Source organism: Myxine glutinosa, chromosome 1 (assembly GCF_964187855.1).
Source record: "Myxine glutinosa chromosome 1, kmMyxGlut1.1, whole genome shotgun sequence".
Taxonomy (NCBI): domain Eukaryota; kingdom Metazoa; phylum Chordata; class Myxini; order Myxiniformes; family Myxinidae; genus Myxine; species Myxine glutinosa.
Window position 1 is genome coordinate 71561008 of NC_136261.1, and position 18025 is coordinate 71579032.

Below are 18025 nucleotides of genomic sequence, written 5' to 3' on the forward strand. Positions count from 1 at the left end.
TATACAGTATATATATCTATATATATATATATATATATATATATATATATATATATATATATACAGTATATATATCTATATATATATATATATATATATATATATATATATATATATATATATATGTATGTATGTATGTATGTATGTATGTATATATATATATATATATATATATATATATATATATATATATATATATATATATATATATATATATATATATATATATATATACACTACCGGTCAAAAGTTTTAGAACTCCTCAATTTTTCCAGTTTTTGTTATTGAAATTTACGCAGTTTAATGTCCAGTGAATAACCTGAAATGGTACAAAGGTAAGCAGTAAACAGCTGGAGGTAAAACAAAAAAAAAAGGTTAGGTTAGGTTAGCAAAAACGGTAAAATAATGTAAATTGCACAGGTATATTGTAAAAAAAAAAAGGTCTTCTTCAGGGAACAAGTAATGGGTTAACAACTTACAGCTGTTCTGCAGCAATGTAGGTAAATTACACCTTGAAAGTTGATGTAAACAATTCCTACAGGTGTCCCAACCTCTGCTGATTACTTGATTACAAACCCCTGTCTGTATAAAAGCAGTATTGGAACAGACTGTTATTACACCCTCTTAAGCATTATTTGGACAATATTGCACTTTGCACAAATTGCACAAAATGTATGTAAAACATTTTGCTACCTCGGAGACATGCCGAATGGAGAAGGTGGATCAGACTCGGCAACGGTTGCGAGAGTGAGATGTGCATGGAAGAAGTTTCAGGAACTGAGTGGCGTGCTGTTGAGGAGGAGAGTGTCGTCGAAGCTGAAGGGAAAGGTGTATGCTGCATGTGTGAAAAGTGTTATGATTTATGGGAGCGAGACATGGGTAATGAAGGTAGAGCAGCAACGAAGGTTGGAAAGGGTGGAAATGCGAATGGTTCGGTGGATGTGTGGAGTAGCGTTGAGAGAGAAGAAGACAAATGATGAATTGTGAAAGATGATGGGAATAGAGCCTGTGATTGATGCTGTGAAGAGAAACAGGTTGAGATGGTTTGGTCATGTGTTGAGGAAGGATGAAAGTGACTGGTTGAGAAGAGTGATGGAAATGAATGTAGAAGGAAGTAGAGGACGGGAAAGACCGAGAAAGACTTGGCTAAAAATGGTTGAAGAAGATATGCGGGCAAGGGGGTTAACAAGGAGAGCTGCAGAAAATAGGGCAAAATGGAGAAGATTGTCATGGGGACCGCAAGGCTAACCCCCGCTCTTGCAGGGAAAATGGCCTTAAAATGCCTGTTGTTGTTGTTGTATTGCACCGCAGGAAGTAGTACATTGGAAACTGGAGGAAACTCTGACAGGAAGAGGTCTGGCAGACCCAAAGCCACAACAGAATCAGAAGACAAGTTTCTGAGAGTCAACAGCTTGCGTGATAGGCGGCTCACAGGACAACAGCTTCAAGCACAGCTTAACACTGGTGGAAGTAAGCAAGTCTCAGTTTCATCTGTGAAAAGAAGACTTCGAGCTGCAGGTTTGACAGGTCGAGTGGCAGTAAGAAAGCCATTGCTAAGATGGCAAAATAAGAAAAAGAGGCATGCCTGGGCCATGAAGCACCACCAGTGGACTCCTGAAGACTGGAAGAAGGTCTTATGGACCGATGAATCAAAATTTGAAATCTTTGGTTCATCACGCAGGGTTTTTGTCCGCCGTCGAGGAGGCGAAAGGATGGTTCCTCAGTGTGTGACACCAACTGTCAAACATGGAGGAGGAAGCGTGATGGTCTGGGGCTCTTTTGCTGGATCCAGAGTTGGCGACTTGCACAGAGTGACTGGCACCCTGAACTAAAAGGGCTACCACAGCATTTTGCAGCGCCATGCAATACCCTCTGGTATACGCCAAGTTGGTCAGGGGTTCATCCTACAGCAAGATAATGACCCTAAACACACCTCCACTCCAGGGTATGTCAAAACTACCTTCGAGGAAAAGAACAAGACGGTAGGCTTCAAATCATGGAATGGCCAGCACAGTCTCCAGACTTAAACCCCATCGAGCTGGTTTGGGGTGTACTGGACAGAAGGGTGAAAGCAAAGCAACCTACAAGTGCAACACATTTGTGGGAACTTCTGCAACAGTGTTGGGAAGAACTTCCCGAACCATATTTCATTTCCATTGTAGAAAGAATGCCACGAGTGTGTTCGACGGTTATACCTGCAAAAGGTGGCTACTTTGCTGAGTCAAAAATTTAAATTAAATTTTGTTAAACAAAACGATTCTATGATTTCTTTTTTATCTTCAATTGTTTATTTGTTGTCTGCTTAATTTCAGAGTGCATTGAGACATTAAACTGCGTAAATTTCAATAAAAACTGGAAAAATTGAGGTGTTCTAAAACTTTTGACCGGTAATGTATATATATATATATCCAAACAAATACATGCATACATACATACATATATGGTATATACATATACATATACATATATCAAATGCAGGACAAAGAGATCAGTAAATGTCCAGTGTATTCTTACACGCATTAAAATATATTAGTAGATGATGGACAAGAGCACATTGCATATGGGATTTGGGCCTCGGTTTCCTGCATCATGAGGTTCAGACAGGAACACTAACTACACAGGCCAACTCATGTTGGTCAGCTGACCTGAATCTGAGCCTTGCACGCTCGGCAGCTACACTACATTTCAGCTCCTTAAAGTTTGAATTCTGTATTGGCTTTTTGCCCAGCTATTGTCCGTCCAGCTCTTCTCTGAGCCTTGACCCCCATAATGTAATTTTTTTCAATCTTCTCTATTCTCTACAGCTGTTGTTTACTGCAACCCACTGTTGCGAAAGCTATTTTTTCTTGTTTATTCAGTTATTCCTCTTTAAAATCATCCAGAATTCTCTGTAAGAAAATGTAGTCGGTCTAAAGCGCAAAAGGGGTCGACCCAAAACGACGTCGGGCACATTGCACGTGGGTTTCAGCACTTCCTCCACAATTACGCAAAGACAGCCTGGTGTTGGCTCAACGGTTAAGGTGTCTGCCTTGAGATCTTAGGGTCCTAAGATTGAACCCTGAACGAGCACCAGCTGCCTGGTAATGGGGGGCACTGCATCAGCAGCACAGCATGCCCTAGAAAATGATGAAGCCAAGCAGCCACAGGCTATATACGAACCACCACCATGCAACGATCATAATCCGAAATGCGACTCTTACATGATCTTGAAAAGTACTAAAAACTTTGAATGAAAATTTTGGTACACCGTCATTTTAAACAATGACGTCATGTTTTATAAAATTGAAACTGGAGAGGTTCTGCTCGGTTCTTTAGAAGATGAGAGCAAAGGACTCACGGCTCGGCTTCGATGCTCTGCAGTCTCGCCACGAAGTTTGCGGGGATCCAGCCGTGCACGTAGCCATCGGTGTCGTCCTCCGGCAAAAGGGTCTCGCCTTCTCCCGGGGTCACGAGACCCGCGTACCACCAACTGTCGAGGGCCATGGGGTCATCCACTCGCAGCACATCGCCCTTGCGGAACGTCAGGTCATCTTGAGTGCGCGCATCGTAGTCGAAGAGCGCGACAAAGAACGACGGTCTAGTCGGGACGTTGGGTCCAAGACCATTGGCACTGCCACCGCTGCCGGGTCTCGCGTTGAGTGAAGCCGGGGCCTCAGAGCCACCATCGCCGCACGCATCCACCGTGCAGGAACAGTTTCCCATAGTACGGCTGAGGACGAGCAGGTGTATCGATTGGCTGGCAGATGGAGAAAGACGGCCAGGTGACAAGGTAGAGGACAAAGTTAGAGGGAGAGACGTAGGTGGACGGCGATGGCAGAAGCTCATTCAGATGTGTCCTTCCCCACTCGCCCCAGGCCTACAGTTTGCCGAGGCTACATCCCCAAACACTTACACAGGTGAGCGAGATGAAAAAGCACCTTTCACTTTCGTCCAACAGGTCGCTGGGAGGACATACGGAGGCCTTGGAAAGTTGCGCAACAATTAGCACATGGACTTGTCCTGAAGGTGTCAGAACGTCCAACGGACTTCCACCTGCATCTTCATGGTACAAACAACGTACCTGGCCGTTGGACATACCATTCCTGCGACTTGTCCTTACCCTTCAGTGGATGTACAGGTGGAGTTATTTGTATTTATTTTTACCTTTGTACGTCTTGCATTCTTCTGGCACAGCATGAGGTCCTCGATAATTGGCCTCCGGCGGCTTGATTTGAGCGCGCACACCTTCCTTCCTCGGGTTGTGCTCAAATCGCCCTTTCCTGGTGTTTCGCGTTGAGCCGACTTCGTGTGCGTTGAGCTCACTCACCGACATTGGCCGCCTGGTTGTGGCACGGGAAGCACACATGACGCTGCAAGCACACGGTCCGGGGTGGGGTGATCCGGTTAGCCGAGCTGCCCTTCCCCTCCCTTATTTCATCCTCGTTTGTTTTCCCACGCCTGTTGTTTTTGTTTTTTTTCTCCCCTGCCTCCCCTCAACCATCCCAATTATTATTTTTCCCTCTTTTGCTGTTTCAGCTTCGCAGCTGGAGCAACACAACTTTCTAATTTTGACTCCTTCAATGAACGAAACTAACAATGTTTGGAAGGGATGAAAATAATATTATGAATGAGACAAAAAAACATTTGTATTTACAAAAGATAGATCCCTCTGGACATCATTCCTCTTTCAAAGAATCAATATTCGAGGAAAATATATACTTGGCAAAAAAAGAAACGCAAGTTTTTATGTCAAACCTAACCCTAACCCTAACCCTAACCCTAACCCTAACGCTAACGCGAACAACCTTAACACCCCTAACCCTAACACCCCTAACAACCCTAACCCTAACCTTAACGCAACTCTAACCCTACCCCTACCCTAACCTACCCTAACAACCCTAACCCTAACCCTAACGCTAACTCTAACCCTAACAACTAACCCTAACTCTACCCTAACAACCCTACCCTAACCCTACCCTAACCCTACCCTACCCTAACCCTACCCTAACCCTACCCTAACAACTCGTGGCATTGTCGTCTGCTGAGTGAATTCGGTCCAAGCCTCCATGGACCATAGACTACCACAGGAACATCAACATTCTTATGCAATTTAGCCTTGGAAGCCACGGTAAGTGATTGTTTGAAAATCCATTCAACCCCCATTGTGGTGGTTCAGTGAGGCATGACGCTCAAGAAATGTGGTTGAAAATACAGGTGCTTCAAATGGTATTACAAATCTTTGTCATTGATAAATTTGTGCACAACAATGCACATTTAAAAATGCGTCTCATCAACTTGCGTTTCTTTTTTTGCCAAGTATATATATTTTTTTCCAGCTGCCTATCAATTTTCCCTTTCACGGGATTTTTACATTACCTACGTCATTTTCCATCAAATGCGTAAACTCGGTTTACACATTCTGTCATATGAACAAGTGTCATCCAAACCAAACAGCTAAATGCAAGTTTGAACATAGAGATGTAAACTTAAGGCAACAAAAGTTTAAACGTAGAGAAGTTAACTTAATGCAATTAAAGTTTTTACATGGAGATGTTAACTTCATGCAATGAAAGTTCGAACATAGAGATGATAACACGCCCACAATAAGATGGGAGATCCGGATTAATACCATCAGCAAGGTGTAAAGCAGATCGACACGATCGTTCTTGGACAGCGCTGTATATGGAGAACGGGACGTATAATCCATGGGGATTTGAGCTGCTTACATTTTCAATGGTTTATCCCCTAACTTATTGAGCTGCTTACATTTTCAATGGTTTAATCCCACAACTTATTGAGATGCTTACATTTTCAATGGTTTAATCCCATAACTTATTGAGCTGCTCACATTTTCAATGGTTTAATCCCACAACTTATTGAGCTGCTCACATTTTCAATGGTTTAATCCCACAACTTATTGAGCTGCTCACATTTTCAATGGTTTAATCCCCTAACTTATTGAGCTGCTTACATTTTCAATGGTTTAATCCCACAACTTATTGAGATGCTTACATTTTCAATGGTTTATCCCCTAATTTATTGAGCTGCTTACATTTTCAATGGTTTAATCCCACAACTTATTGAGATGCTTACATTTTCAATGGTTTAATCCCCTAACTTATTGAGCTGCTCACATTTTCAATGGTTTAATCCCCTAACCTATTGAGCTGCTTACATTTTCAATGGTTTAATCCCTTAACTTATTGAGCTGCTCACATTTTCAATGGTTTAATCCCACAACTTATTGAGCTGCTCACATTTTCAATGGTTTAATCCCCTAACTTATTGAGCTGCTTACATTTTCAATGGTTTAATCCCACAACTTATTGAGATGCTTACATTTTCAATGGTTTATCCCCTAACTTATTGAGCTGCTTACATTTTCAATGGTTTAATCCCACAACTTATTGAGATGCTTACATTTTCAATGGTTTAATCCCCTAACTTATTGAGCTGCTCACATTTTCAATGGTTTAATCCCCTAACCTATTGAGCTGCTTACATTTTCAATGGTTTAATCCCCTAACATATTGAGCTGCTCACATTTTCAATGGTTTAATCCCACAACTTATTGAGCTGCTCACATGTTCAATGGTTTAATCCCCTAACTTATTGAGCTGCTCACATCTTCAATGGTTTAATCCCACAACGTATTGAGCTGCTTACATTTTCAATGGTTTAATCCCCTAACGTATTGAGCTGCTTACATTTTCAATGGTTTAATCCCCTAACCTATTGAGCTGCTTACATTTTCAATGGTTTAATCTCCTAACTTATTGAGCTGCTCACATTTTCAATGGTTTAATCCCCTAACTTATTGAGCTGCTCACATTTTCAATGGGTTAATCCCCTGACTTATTGAGCTGCTCACATTTTCAATGGTTTAATCCCGACTTATTGAACTGCTCACATTTTCAATGGTTTCATCCCCTGACTTATTTAGCTGCTCACATTTTCAATGGTTTAATCCCCTGACTTATTGAGCTGCTCACCTTTTCAATGGTTTAATCCCCTAACTTATTGAACTGCTCACATTTTCAATGGTTTAATCCCCTGACATATTGAGCTGCTCACATTTTCAATGGTTTAATCCCCTAACTTATTGAACTGCTCACATTTTCAATGGTTTAATCCCCTGACTTATTGAGCTGCTCACATTTTCAATGGTTTAATCCCCTGACTTATTGAGGTGCTCACATTTTCAATGGTTTAATCACCTAACTTATTGAGGTGCTCACATTTTCAAAGGTTTAATCACCTAACTTAGTGAGCTGCTTACATTTTCAATTGTTTAATCCCATAACTTAATCTCCTGCTTACATTTACAATGGCTTATCTTCTAATTTATTGAGCTGCTCGCATTTTCAATGGTTTCATCACCTAACTTATTGAGCTGCTCACATTTTCAATGGTTTAATCCCCTGACGTACTGAAGTGCTCACATTTTCAATGGTTTAATCACCTAACTTAGTGAGCTGCTCACATTTTCAATGGTTTATTCACCTAACTTATTGAGCTGCTCACATTTTCCATGGTTTAATCCCCTAACGTATTGAGCTGCTCACATTTTCAATGGTTTAATGCCCTAACTTATTGAGCTGCTCACATTTTCAATTGTTTAATTCCCTGTATTATTGAGCTGCTCACATTTTCAATGGTTTAAACCCCTGACTTATTGAGCTGCTCACATTTTCAATGGTTTAATCCCCTGACTTACTGAGGTGCTCACATTTTCAATGGTTTAATCACCTAACCTATTGAGGTGCTCACATTTTCAAAGGTTTAATCACCTAACTTATTGAGCTGCTTACATTTTCAATTGTTTAATCCCATAACTTAATCTCCTGCTTACATTTGCAATGGCTTATCTTCTAATTTATTGAGCTGCTCACATTTTCAATGGTTTCATCACCTAACTTATTGAGCTGCTCACATTTTCAATTATTTAATCCCATAACTTAATCTCCTGCTTACATTTACAATGGCTTATCTTCTAATTTATTGAGCTGCTCACATTTTCAATGGTTTCATCCCCTGACTTATTGAGGTGCTCACATGTTCAATGGTTTAATCACCTAACTTATTGAGGTGCTCACATTTTCAAAGGTTTAATCACCTAGCTTATTGAGCTGCTTACATTTTCAATTGTTTAATCCCATAACTTAATCTCCTGCTTACATTTGCAATGGCTTATCTTCTAATTTATTGAGCTGCTCACATTTTCAATGGTTTCATCACCTAACTTATTGAGCTGCTCACATTTTCAATTGTTTAATCCCATAACTTAATCTCCTGCTTACATTTACAATGGCTTATCTTCTAATTTATTGAGCTGCTCACATTTTCAATGGTTTCATCACCTAACTTATTGAGCTGCTCACATTTTCAATGGTCTAATCCCCTGACGTACTGAAGTGCTCACATTTTCAATGGTTTAATCACCTAACTTAGTGAGCTGCTCACATTTTCAATGGTTTAGCCTAATCTCCTAACTTATTGAGCTGCTCACATTTTCAATGGTTTATTCACCTAGCTTATTGAGCTGCTCACATTTTCAATGGTTTAATCTCCTAACTTATTGAGCTGCTCACATTTTCAATGGTTTAATCCCCTGACTGATTGAGCTGCTCACCTTTTCAATGGTTTAATCCCCTAACATATTGAGCTGCTCACATTTTCAATTGTTTAATTCCCTGTATTATTGAGCTGCTCACATTTTCAATGGTTTAATCCCCTGACTTATTGAACTGCTCACATTTTCAATGGTTTAATCCCCTGACTTATTGAGCTGCTCACATTTTCAACGGTTTAATCCCCTGACTTATTGAGCTGCTCACATTTTCAATGGTTTAACCCCCTGAATTATTGAGGTGCTCACATTTTCAATGGTTTAATCACCTAAATTATTGAGGTGCTCACATTTTCAAAGGTTTAATCACCTAACTTATTGAGCTGCTTACATTTTCAATTGTTTAATCCCATAACTTAATCTCCTGCTTACATTTACAATGGTTTATCTTCTAATTTATTGAGCTGCTCACATTTTCAATGGTTTCATCACCTAACTTATTGAGCTGCTCACATTTTCAATGGTTTAATCCCCTGGCGTACTGAAGTGCTCACATTTTCAATGGTTTAATCACCTAACTTAGTGAGCTGCTCACATTTTCAATGGTTTAGCCTAATCTCCTAACTTATTGAGCTGCTCACATTTTCAATGGTTTAATCTCCTAACTTATTGAGCTTCTCACATTTTCAATGGTTTAATCACCTAAATTATTGAGGTGCTCACATTTTCAAAGGTTTAATCACCTAACTTATTGAGCTGCTTACATTTTCAATTGTTTAATCCCATAACTTAATCTCCTGCTTACATTTACAATGGTTTATCTTCTAATTTATTGAGCTGCTCACATTTTCAATGGTTTCATCACCTAACTTATTGAGCTGCTCACATTTTCAATGGTTTAATCCCCTGACTTATTGAGCTGCTCACATTTTCAATGGTTTAATCCCATAACTTAATCTCCTGCTTACATTTACAATGGTTTATCTTCTAATTTATTGAGCTGCTCACATTTTCAATGGTTTAATCACCTAACTTATTGAGCTGCTTACATTTTCAATTGTTTAATCCCATAACTTAATCTCCTGCTTACATTTACAATGGTTTGTCTTCTAATTTATTGAGCTGCTCACATTTTCAATGGTTTCATCACCTAACTTATTGAGCTGCTTACATTTTCAATTGTTTAATCCCATAACTTAATCTCCTGCTTACATTTACAATGGTTTATCTTCTAATTTATTGAGCTACTCACATTTTCAATGGTTTCATCACCTAACTTATTGAGCTGCTCACATTTTCAATGGTTTAATCCCCTGGCGTACTGAAGTGCTCACATTTTCAATGGTTTAATCACCTAACTTAGTGAGCTGCTCACATTTTCAATGGTTTAGCCTAATCTCCTAACTTATTGAGCTGCTCACATTTTCAATGGTTTAATCCCCGAACTTATTGAGCTGCTCACATTTTCAATGGTTTAATCCCCGAACTTATTGAGCTGCTCACATTTTCAATGGTTTATTCACCTAACTTATTGAGCTGCTCACATTTTCAATGGTTTAATCTCCTAACTTATTGAGCTGCTCACATTTTCAATGGTTTAATCCCCTGACGTACTGAAGTGCTCACATTTTCACTGGTTTAGTCTCCTAACTTATTGAGGTGCTCACATTTTCAATGGTTTAATCCCCTGACTTATTGAGCTGCTCACATTTTCAATGGTTTAATCCCCTAACTTATTGAGCTGCTCACATTTTCAATGGTTTAATCCCCTGACTTATTGAGCTGCTCACATTTTCAATGGTTTAATCCCCTGACGTACTGAAGTGCTCACATTTTCAATGGTTTAATCATCTAACTTATTCAATGTTTACATTTTCAAGGGTTTAACCCTCTAACTTATTAGATGCTTACATTTTCAAATTGAGCTCTTTCAGTTGATGAAACCAGTAGTGTCCACGTGGATTTGTCAACAGACGGACGGGTCCTCCAATCTGACTTACACTGTGAGCTGATCCTTCAAAACACCGAGTTTTGTTGTTTATCTCATTCACACCCCTTCCTTTGCCCTACAGCAACAGCCAAACGTCCGGCCAGAAGGGAAGGAAGAACATTTCTTCCTGTTGTCCATATTTTGTTGTGTGTATAAAATTTCTCTTGTTTTTGTGTTTTCCTTACAATAGAATTCCCCTTTTCACTCCTACACTTTGCTGGCACCAATTCCTCGGTCCCGTCCTCCTTGGCTATAACGTAAGAGAATCAACCACAAACCCCTAGAAACTTGTTAATTCTCCACCCACCTGACCTTGTGCTCCATTCATTGGCTGTTTTTTGACTTGAAGAGCAGGTTGCGATTATCAATCCGATTTACCACTCACAGCATCATGGAGAATTTTCCAACCCGAGTTTGAAATACTGGAATGTCTTCGGTCGATTATGGGGTTCGGAGTTGTTGGAATTATCTTTCATCACTTTTCATTGCCAATTGAGCTGGCCTGTGTTACCTTTGTTACCTATGTTACCGAAAGTGGACGGAGGTTATATGTTTTCACCCCTGTCTGTTTGTCTGTGAACAGGAAATCTCAAAACGCTGTGGATGGATTATGACAAAACCAGGTGGATGACTTGGTTGGGTAACAAAAACAAATTGATTCGATTTTGGTTCAGGTCCGAATGCAGATCCGGCCTGTCAGTGGATACAAAACGTAAACTGTTCAGCCTGGTGGAGGTGTGTGTGTGCTCTCTCCCGAGTGCCGTGATAGTATTCCCATCGGGAACCCTTGGCTATGGTGACGCAAGGAACCCAGATTCAACTCCCATATACCATGTGTGATTGTCCCTTGTCTGCAATGTCACTGCAATTCACAATGAAGTACAGCGATGTCTACTAATGATGCATTTTCGGGGGATGAGGTGGGGGTCCCTAGGCTCTGTGGACATCTCCACTGTGCCCCATACTGTTCCTTCTCCCACAATGTCATTTCTTTCCTGGACTATGGGATCCTCCCTATCTTCCACAAACCCTACCTGGGCCTGCTCGCCTGTGGTTTGACCCATAGCTGCACAATTAATTTTTAAATAAAATTCACCCTCTCCACACTCTGTTACAATTTTGGGGTGCCACTGATAGCAGCGCAGGTCAAATCGCACTCTTTAGACGCCAAATGTTATGGGTTTGGAGGGGGGGGGGGGGTGAAAGTGGTGCACGAGATGGTCACTCGGATCCGTCGCCCGACCTCTGACCCTAAAGCTACCAGCCATGGATAACTCCATGACCCAACGGGTCGCTAAGCAACCGCAGACGCCAGTTGCCTGTACCCAGCGTCACATTATCTTATTCGATGATTTGATTACTTTAGTTGGGGCACCACACTCTCATTGTCCCACCTGTCTACTTACTAGGTACGGCCGACTGAAAACGTCGGTGGGGCGTGTTAATCTCAGACAAATTCGTGGGTCAGATCATTCTGTCTATTTATTATGAACACATTATGCCGAACCAATGACAGAAAAGACATCGTCGAGCAGGTTTGAAAGCACAATTTACCAATGATAAAGGCACATATTTACAATAAAACATTCACAAGGCACATGTTACAGATAAAACTAGATGGTATTCATAGAATACTTACCCTGCGCAGTCAACTTGTTGCAAGCCAACTCTTCTGTTTTTGAACATTTTTTTTCTTTGATCCAATATGGCTGCCAGACCACGTGAGCAATGACATCATAAATTTATATTCTCTAATATAATTGTTGCATAGATCACGCTCAATACATTTCAAACTGATCAGACTAAGCGTTGTCCCTGTCGAATTATGACGTCATAATTATGGCACCAATGACGTCATAATTAACAACACCTATTCCGCATATGGAGTTCTTTACAATGAGCCTTGTTTAAATTTTTTCCATGCAGCGGTTTTGGAGGTATAGAGGTGCAACATTTTTCGGTTTTTCCAAGATGGCGCCTGTACCCCATGACCCATGACGTCATGATTATCATTAAAATATTCTACATGAGGAGGCGTTCCTATGGTGAAAATTTCGTGCCCATCAGGCCAACAGTTGCTGAGAAAAAAAAATTCACAATGATCGGATTCACAATGATCACAATGATCGGTACTTGGTCATGTACTTGTCGAATTATGACGTCATAAGGAAGGCACAGATGACATCATCATTAACATATGTTATTTCTCATGGGGAGTACTTGACAATGAGCCATGTTTCAATTTTTTTCCATGGAGCGGTTTCTGAGATATAGAGGTGCAACTTTTTTCGATTTTTTCCAAGATGGCGTCTGTACCACGTGACCTATGACGTTATAATTATCATTAGAAAATTCTGCAGGAGGAACCACACATATTCTGAAAATTTCCTGTCCATCGGTCTAATAGTTGCAGAGGAACTTTTGTTTTATTCATACTGATCAGATCAAGCGTTGTACTTGTCGAATTATGACGTCATAATTAAGGCACCGATGACATCCCCATCAACATATCTTATTCCCCATGGTGAGTACTTGACAATCAGCCATGTTTCGAATTTTTTCCATTGAGCGGTTTGGGAGATATAGTGTAACGTTTTTCCAAGATGGCGTCCATACCACGTGACCTATGACGTCATAACTATGAATTAAAAAAATTGTACAGGCGGAGGCGCTTCTACGGTAAAATTTTGTGTCAATCGGATCAACGGTTGCCGAGAAAATGGATTTTTAAAATGCAGACACGTACGGCACACACACAGCACACACGTACGCAGATGAATGCTTGACCATGATTTTCGCTTTGCGAGCGCAGGGTAACTAGAACAGCACTCGCCAGAGCACATACCTCCACCAGGCTGAACAGTTTATGTTTTGTATCCCACCAATAGGTCAGATCTGGGGTATATGAACAAAGAAGAAGACTATATAATTGGTCACTTCATAAACTTGCATGAAAAGAGATCATCACTAAACAGCAAAACATAAAGGTTTTCCCACTACTTTGTGTGGATGCCGCCAAGTCTTGTTTATGTGGGTCCCTGATTGGTTGTGAAGAGCATGTGACGAGTACAATTGAAGGAATGATCCAGGGTAACTGAAGCGAAATATTTGGTCGTTAGCAGAGAGAAAATTGGTAACGATATTTGCCAAATGATTTCAGAGTTAGTGAGCTGGGGATGATTAAGAAAAGAATAGCACAGCTGTCCGGGAGCTTCTTTACTCTGTGAATGAAATCTGGGAAAGGAGAAGCAGCAAAATAGTGGGCTAAAGTGTCCATGACGTCACAAACACTGTTGCATGACTGATTCTTTAACGACCCCAATTATTCACACTTTCTTAGGCAATAAGGGTAAATTATACCTTGTTCGTCAAACCTCTGTGATCTATCCTTTGTCCCTTATTGAAGCTACAAATCTGGTTACAAATATGGCAAATTTGGTTACAAATCCCTCTATACAAGGGGAAAGTTTGCAGGGGAAGGTTTTTGGCACATGTGTTTCATGAACACCTACTTAGACCGGACATTTGAGTTAAGGTGATTTGAGGCAGGGATTTGTAACGATTCGCCCCTTACTTGGCAACCAAAGCAGATAATTCGACATTTAAAGATTAAATGGTTTGAAATTTTGGGCTGTACACTGATTTGTTTTCGTTATTACTACGGAACACCCTTTTCAACACGTATTCAGCTCTTCGGAGCTAATGACGACAGATGGTTGATGATGCATTACATGCAATGTGTAAACGTTTTTCGCTCAACGTTGGGAAACCACAGCCAGTGTTGATGAAATTTGATGAGTGATGAATTCCTTTGTTGCATCAAGGAAAATGAAGTCCTGATGCCTGAGTATGCGTTTATATTTTCCATAACTTTGGCTGGGGACCTGGGGATCGTTCCCGACACGCATGCAATTTCTGGGATTATTAATTAATATACTGCTTGAAAATCCGAGGGATAATTAGAATAGTTTTTTTTTACCATTAGTACTATGAAGTGTTTGGAGCCATTGTGAGCTGTGTCGTCAAATGGAGAATTTATATCCTTGACTCAAAAACAATAAAGGGTGGGATTGGGGGAGAGCCGTACATGCCAGCTACTGGAAATTTGCAATCTCAAATTTAATGTAAGGGGTCATGGGTATTTATTAAGTAGTGAAATATGGTGGAGATTTTGACCACCTACTCCTTTCTTGCACACACTGGTCAGACCCCTAATGCCACTTCCTGTACAAAGTAGACATTGGAACTTTGTATTATACCCCATCTCATACCCAATGGCCAGAGCATCCCAGGCAATTGTGAAAACGGGGATGGGAATTGCGTGTGTGTGTGTGTATATATCTATCTATCTATATTATATATATATATATATATATATATAGTGCAGCGGCATAGCAAACCAATTGTGCATTTTGTGATGGAAGCACCAAATTTGGCAGAATGATAGAATATTATATGGAGAACATTTTCAGATATGGAACCACTTTGGAATTCACCCCAATGTGGCCGCCATATTGGATTTCAAAATGGCGGCTTAAAAATCTTTAATTACAAATATTTCTGGTTCTATACCAGCTACAGCCTTGATTTTAGTGTCTGCATGGACAAACTTGAGGTCAAGGAATTGAATGGTTCTACTTAGAAGTTGATTTACTGACGCCATATTGGATTTCAAGATGGCGGAAATTGATTTACTGACGCCATACTGACTGTGATGACCCGAGCAACTTCGGGGCCAGCCACCATCCACCGTCGAAGGGCACTTGGATTTTCAGTTAGGCCTACTGCCCCGCCATCGCCTTTGACCGTGGCATTGTTTTGTTCATGAGCCTGGTCTAGGGAGATGGCGGAGAAAGCATGCCTAGTCTTCTTGGATGTGAAGTGCCCCGCATGGAACTTGGCAGCAACATCTGGGTGTTTCTCTGCAATGCCAACCATGTCCCTGATGTGGACTGGTAACCAGCGAGCATAGTGGATATGGCCCAATGCAGCGAACCATGCAGCTAGCTCTGGTAGGGTGTCCATGTACAGCGTGAAGTTGGACTCTCTCAGTGAACGTATGTAGAGGAGTATACAGAGCTCCAGGTTAAGTACAGTGGCCCAGTACTGAAACTGTGGACATGCCGCTGCTCTCTGGTCACACCATGCCTCGAACTCCAAATGGTTCCTCATCTCTTGCAGTTGCTCTTTCGTTGTATATGTCATATGCACGATGCTGCAGTATGTGTAGGGCAGCAACAGTTACTTGGTGGGCGCGTCTTGTACGGCTGACGTGAGCTGCACGCAAGAAGGAGTCTGCTGTGCCAGCTGTTGCTATCTCTGCCTGAACCAATGCCTGTGTCCAACCGCTGTCTTGCAGCCAGTCTCCTGCTGTCTTCAAAGCTGCCATCTCTGTGTGTAGACCACCCAGCATGACCACAAAGAGATCTTCACCATGTGTGTCTGGCCAGTTCCATTGCACCTGCTTGGCGATCGCATAAAGTGGTTGGTCCAGTGTGACGACGGGTATCTGTCCAGGGTTTAGCTCATTGATCGCTGCTTTCACGACATCCATGGCATGGCGGATCATTGCCACTGAGTGGGCTTGGTCATGGAAGAGGGGAAGCAAGGCAGTGGGTGTGACTGTGATACTAGTATCCTTGGCCGATTGGTTCTCTGCGTGATGTGCAGCCCAATAAATGTTTCCTGGATTCTGTGTGTCACCACTGTCACATGCATCCTTCACAGTCTGGAGCCACCTCTTCTCTTTATCCAGTTCAGCTTGTGCAGGATTCCTCTGCAGCGACGCCTGGGTTCCAGCTGGTACAGGGTGGCTTTTGGCAAGTGAACTAACTGGTTGTACATCTGTGTAATACCGTGGAAGGTCCTCCACAGTCTTGACATTTGAGACACCCCCGATGATGACAATACCTCGGTCTGTGCCTTGATTGTCATAGTCTGGATGTTGTATCAATGAAATACCAGTTCCGTGGAAGGAGTCGTGTGCTGTCGTGGAACTGGGATTGTGGTCTATATTATCCACAGCTGATGTGGTGAACACTCCACCGCGGAGCTTTGGGGGACAGACCACCTTCTCCGCCCGAAAGCGCTGACAGACCCCGTTCCCCAGCTCTGCAGAGATCCGTAGCACTCTATCATAGGCAATGCTGATCCCTAGTCCAGATAATGTGTCAACCAGTTCCCTCTTTCTCGTATGGGCATGAAGCATCAAGCCAAGATATATTGGCAAAGGAGTCTCTTGACTAATGCTGTGTCGTACGTCTGTGCCTGCACCTCTCCTCTCATGCTTCACACTGTTGTATTTGAGAAGTTGAGCTATTGTCACAGACGCCGATGCCGATGACTGACATGCCTGATCTTTGATGCCTGCGCCCTCTAAAATCATGGAGACCATTGTCAGCAGCAGTTGTGGCACAGACTCTTCTTGACATTTGTTTGAGAAGGACCCATTGAAAGGCTGAGATGACTGGAACATATCCTTCCTTATAATCCCTGCAGCTCGTGCCAGGTGCACAACATCACTGTCAATATCATGTTGACATGCCTTGGCTAATGCACTGCCAATGTCTTCCTGAAACACCAGCAGGACATCTCTTCCCTGCCTGTGCTCCTGCAGATCAGGGAAGTGTGCCAGGATACGCTCCTTGAGTCTGGTTGTATGGACTCGTGTTTCCAGCACAACTCCGAACTGTTCCATTCTCATTGTGTAGAGCTTGGTGAGGTCTGCCATTTTGAATACAGGAGCAGTGTCTTCTTCTTTAGCAGTTTCCTCTATGTACGTTACCAGTTCAGCAAGGACTATTGCTGAAATGACATCTACCGTGCTCTGGCTTTGCTCAGCAAGCTTTTTTGCTGCCCTCACGCGGTTGTATAGGGATGTCAAACATTTCTTATGGTACTTGGCCTCTCTTGCGACCATGTCCCCAGCACTCAGTTGGGCTAACAAAGTGGTATCCTGAAGAAACTCTGCAGCCTTGCGAACGTGTTTATCTAGTTCCAATGTCGCTGCTTGATGAAACTCCAAACCAAGCTCTTGCTGGCAGAAGAAGCACAAATTGTCGCATATGCTATCAACACAAGCTGCCTGAGACCTAGTAAGCTTGTACTTATCTGTGATTGTACTGGGGATAGGGCTTCCCTCTGAATGACTTCTCTTCTGTACCCGCTGTAGCTTGGTAGTGTTATATTTCACCCTGCATGACTTGTGCCACTTGGCTTGGTGGGCAGCTAGAGTGGCAGCTATCCCTTGGCCTTCATCCAGTCGTTGCAAGTCCACGTCTTGTGGCAGCTTGCCTAGTTTATTGAATGCTGATAGATTGTCTTCAAGTGTCTTGTATCCAGCACCTGCATCAGTTCTTTTCGTGACAGCAGGACACTGTAGGGACTCTCCTATATCAACTTGACACAGAACACAGAGTTCCCAGTCCAGTGGCGTCTTTGGCGTTGAAGTTACATGCTTGGTAACATGAACTAACTTGAACTGCTTC

General features: G+C 41.9%; 1 protein-coding gene across 2 annotated transcripts in view; it reads right to left on the reverse strand.

Annotated features, from left to right (window-relative positions):
- LOC137425021 (tyrosine-protein kinase Src42A) overlaps positions 1 to 4327 on the reverse strand; it is a 142611-nt gene extending 138284 nt beyond the window's left edge. The window contains exons 1-2 of one of the 2 annotated variants that reach the window (XM_068113027.2): positions 3893 to 4302; positions 3338 to 3736 (exon numbers count right to left, since the gene is read on the reverse strand). In XM_068113027.2, coding sequence (XP_067969128.1) covers positions 3338 to 3702 — 365 coding nt within the window. In that variant the 5' untranslated portion in view covers positions 3703 to 3736; positions 3893 to 4302. Of the gene's footprint in view, positions 1 to 3337 lie in introns of both variants that reach the window. The other variant, XM_068113020.2, reaches the window with a different exon arrangement.
- Positions 4328 to 18025: the final 13698 nt, after the last annotated feature.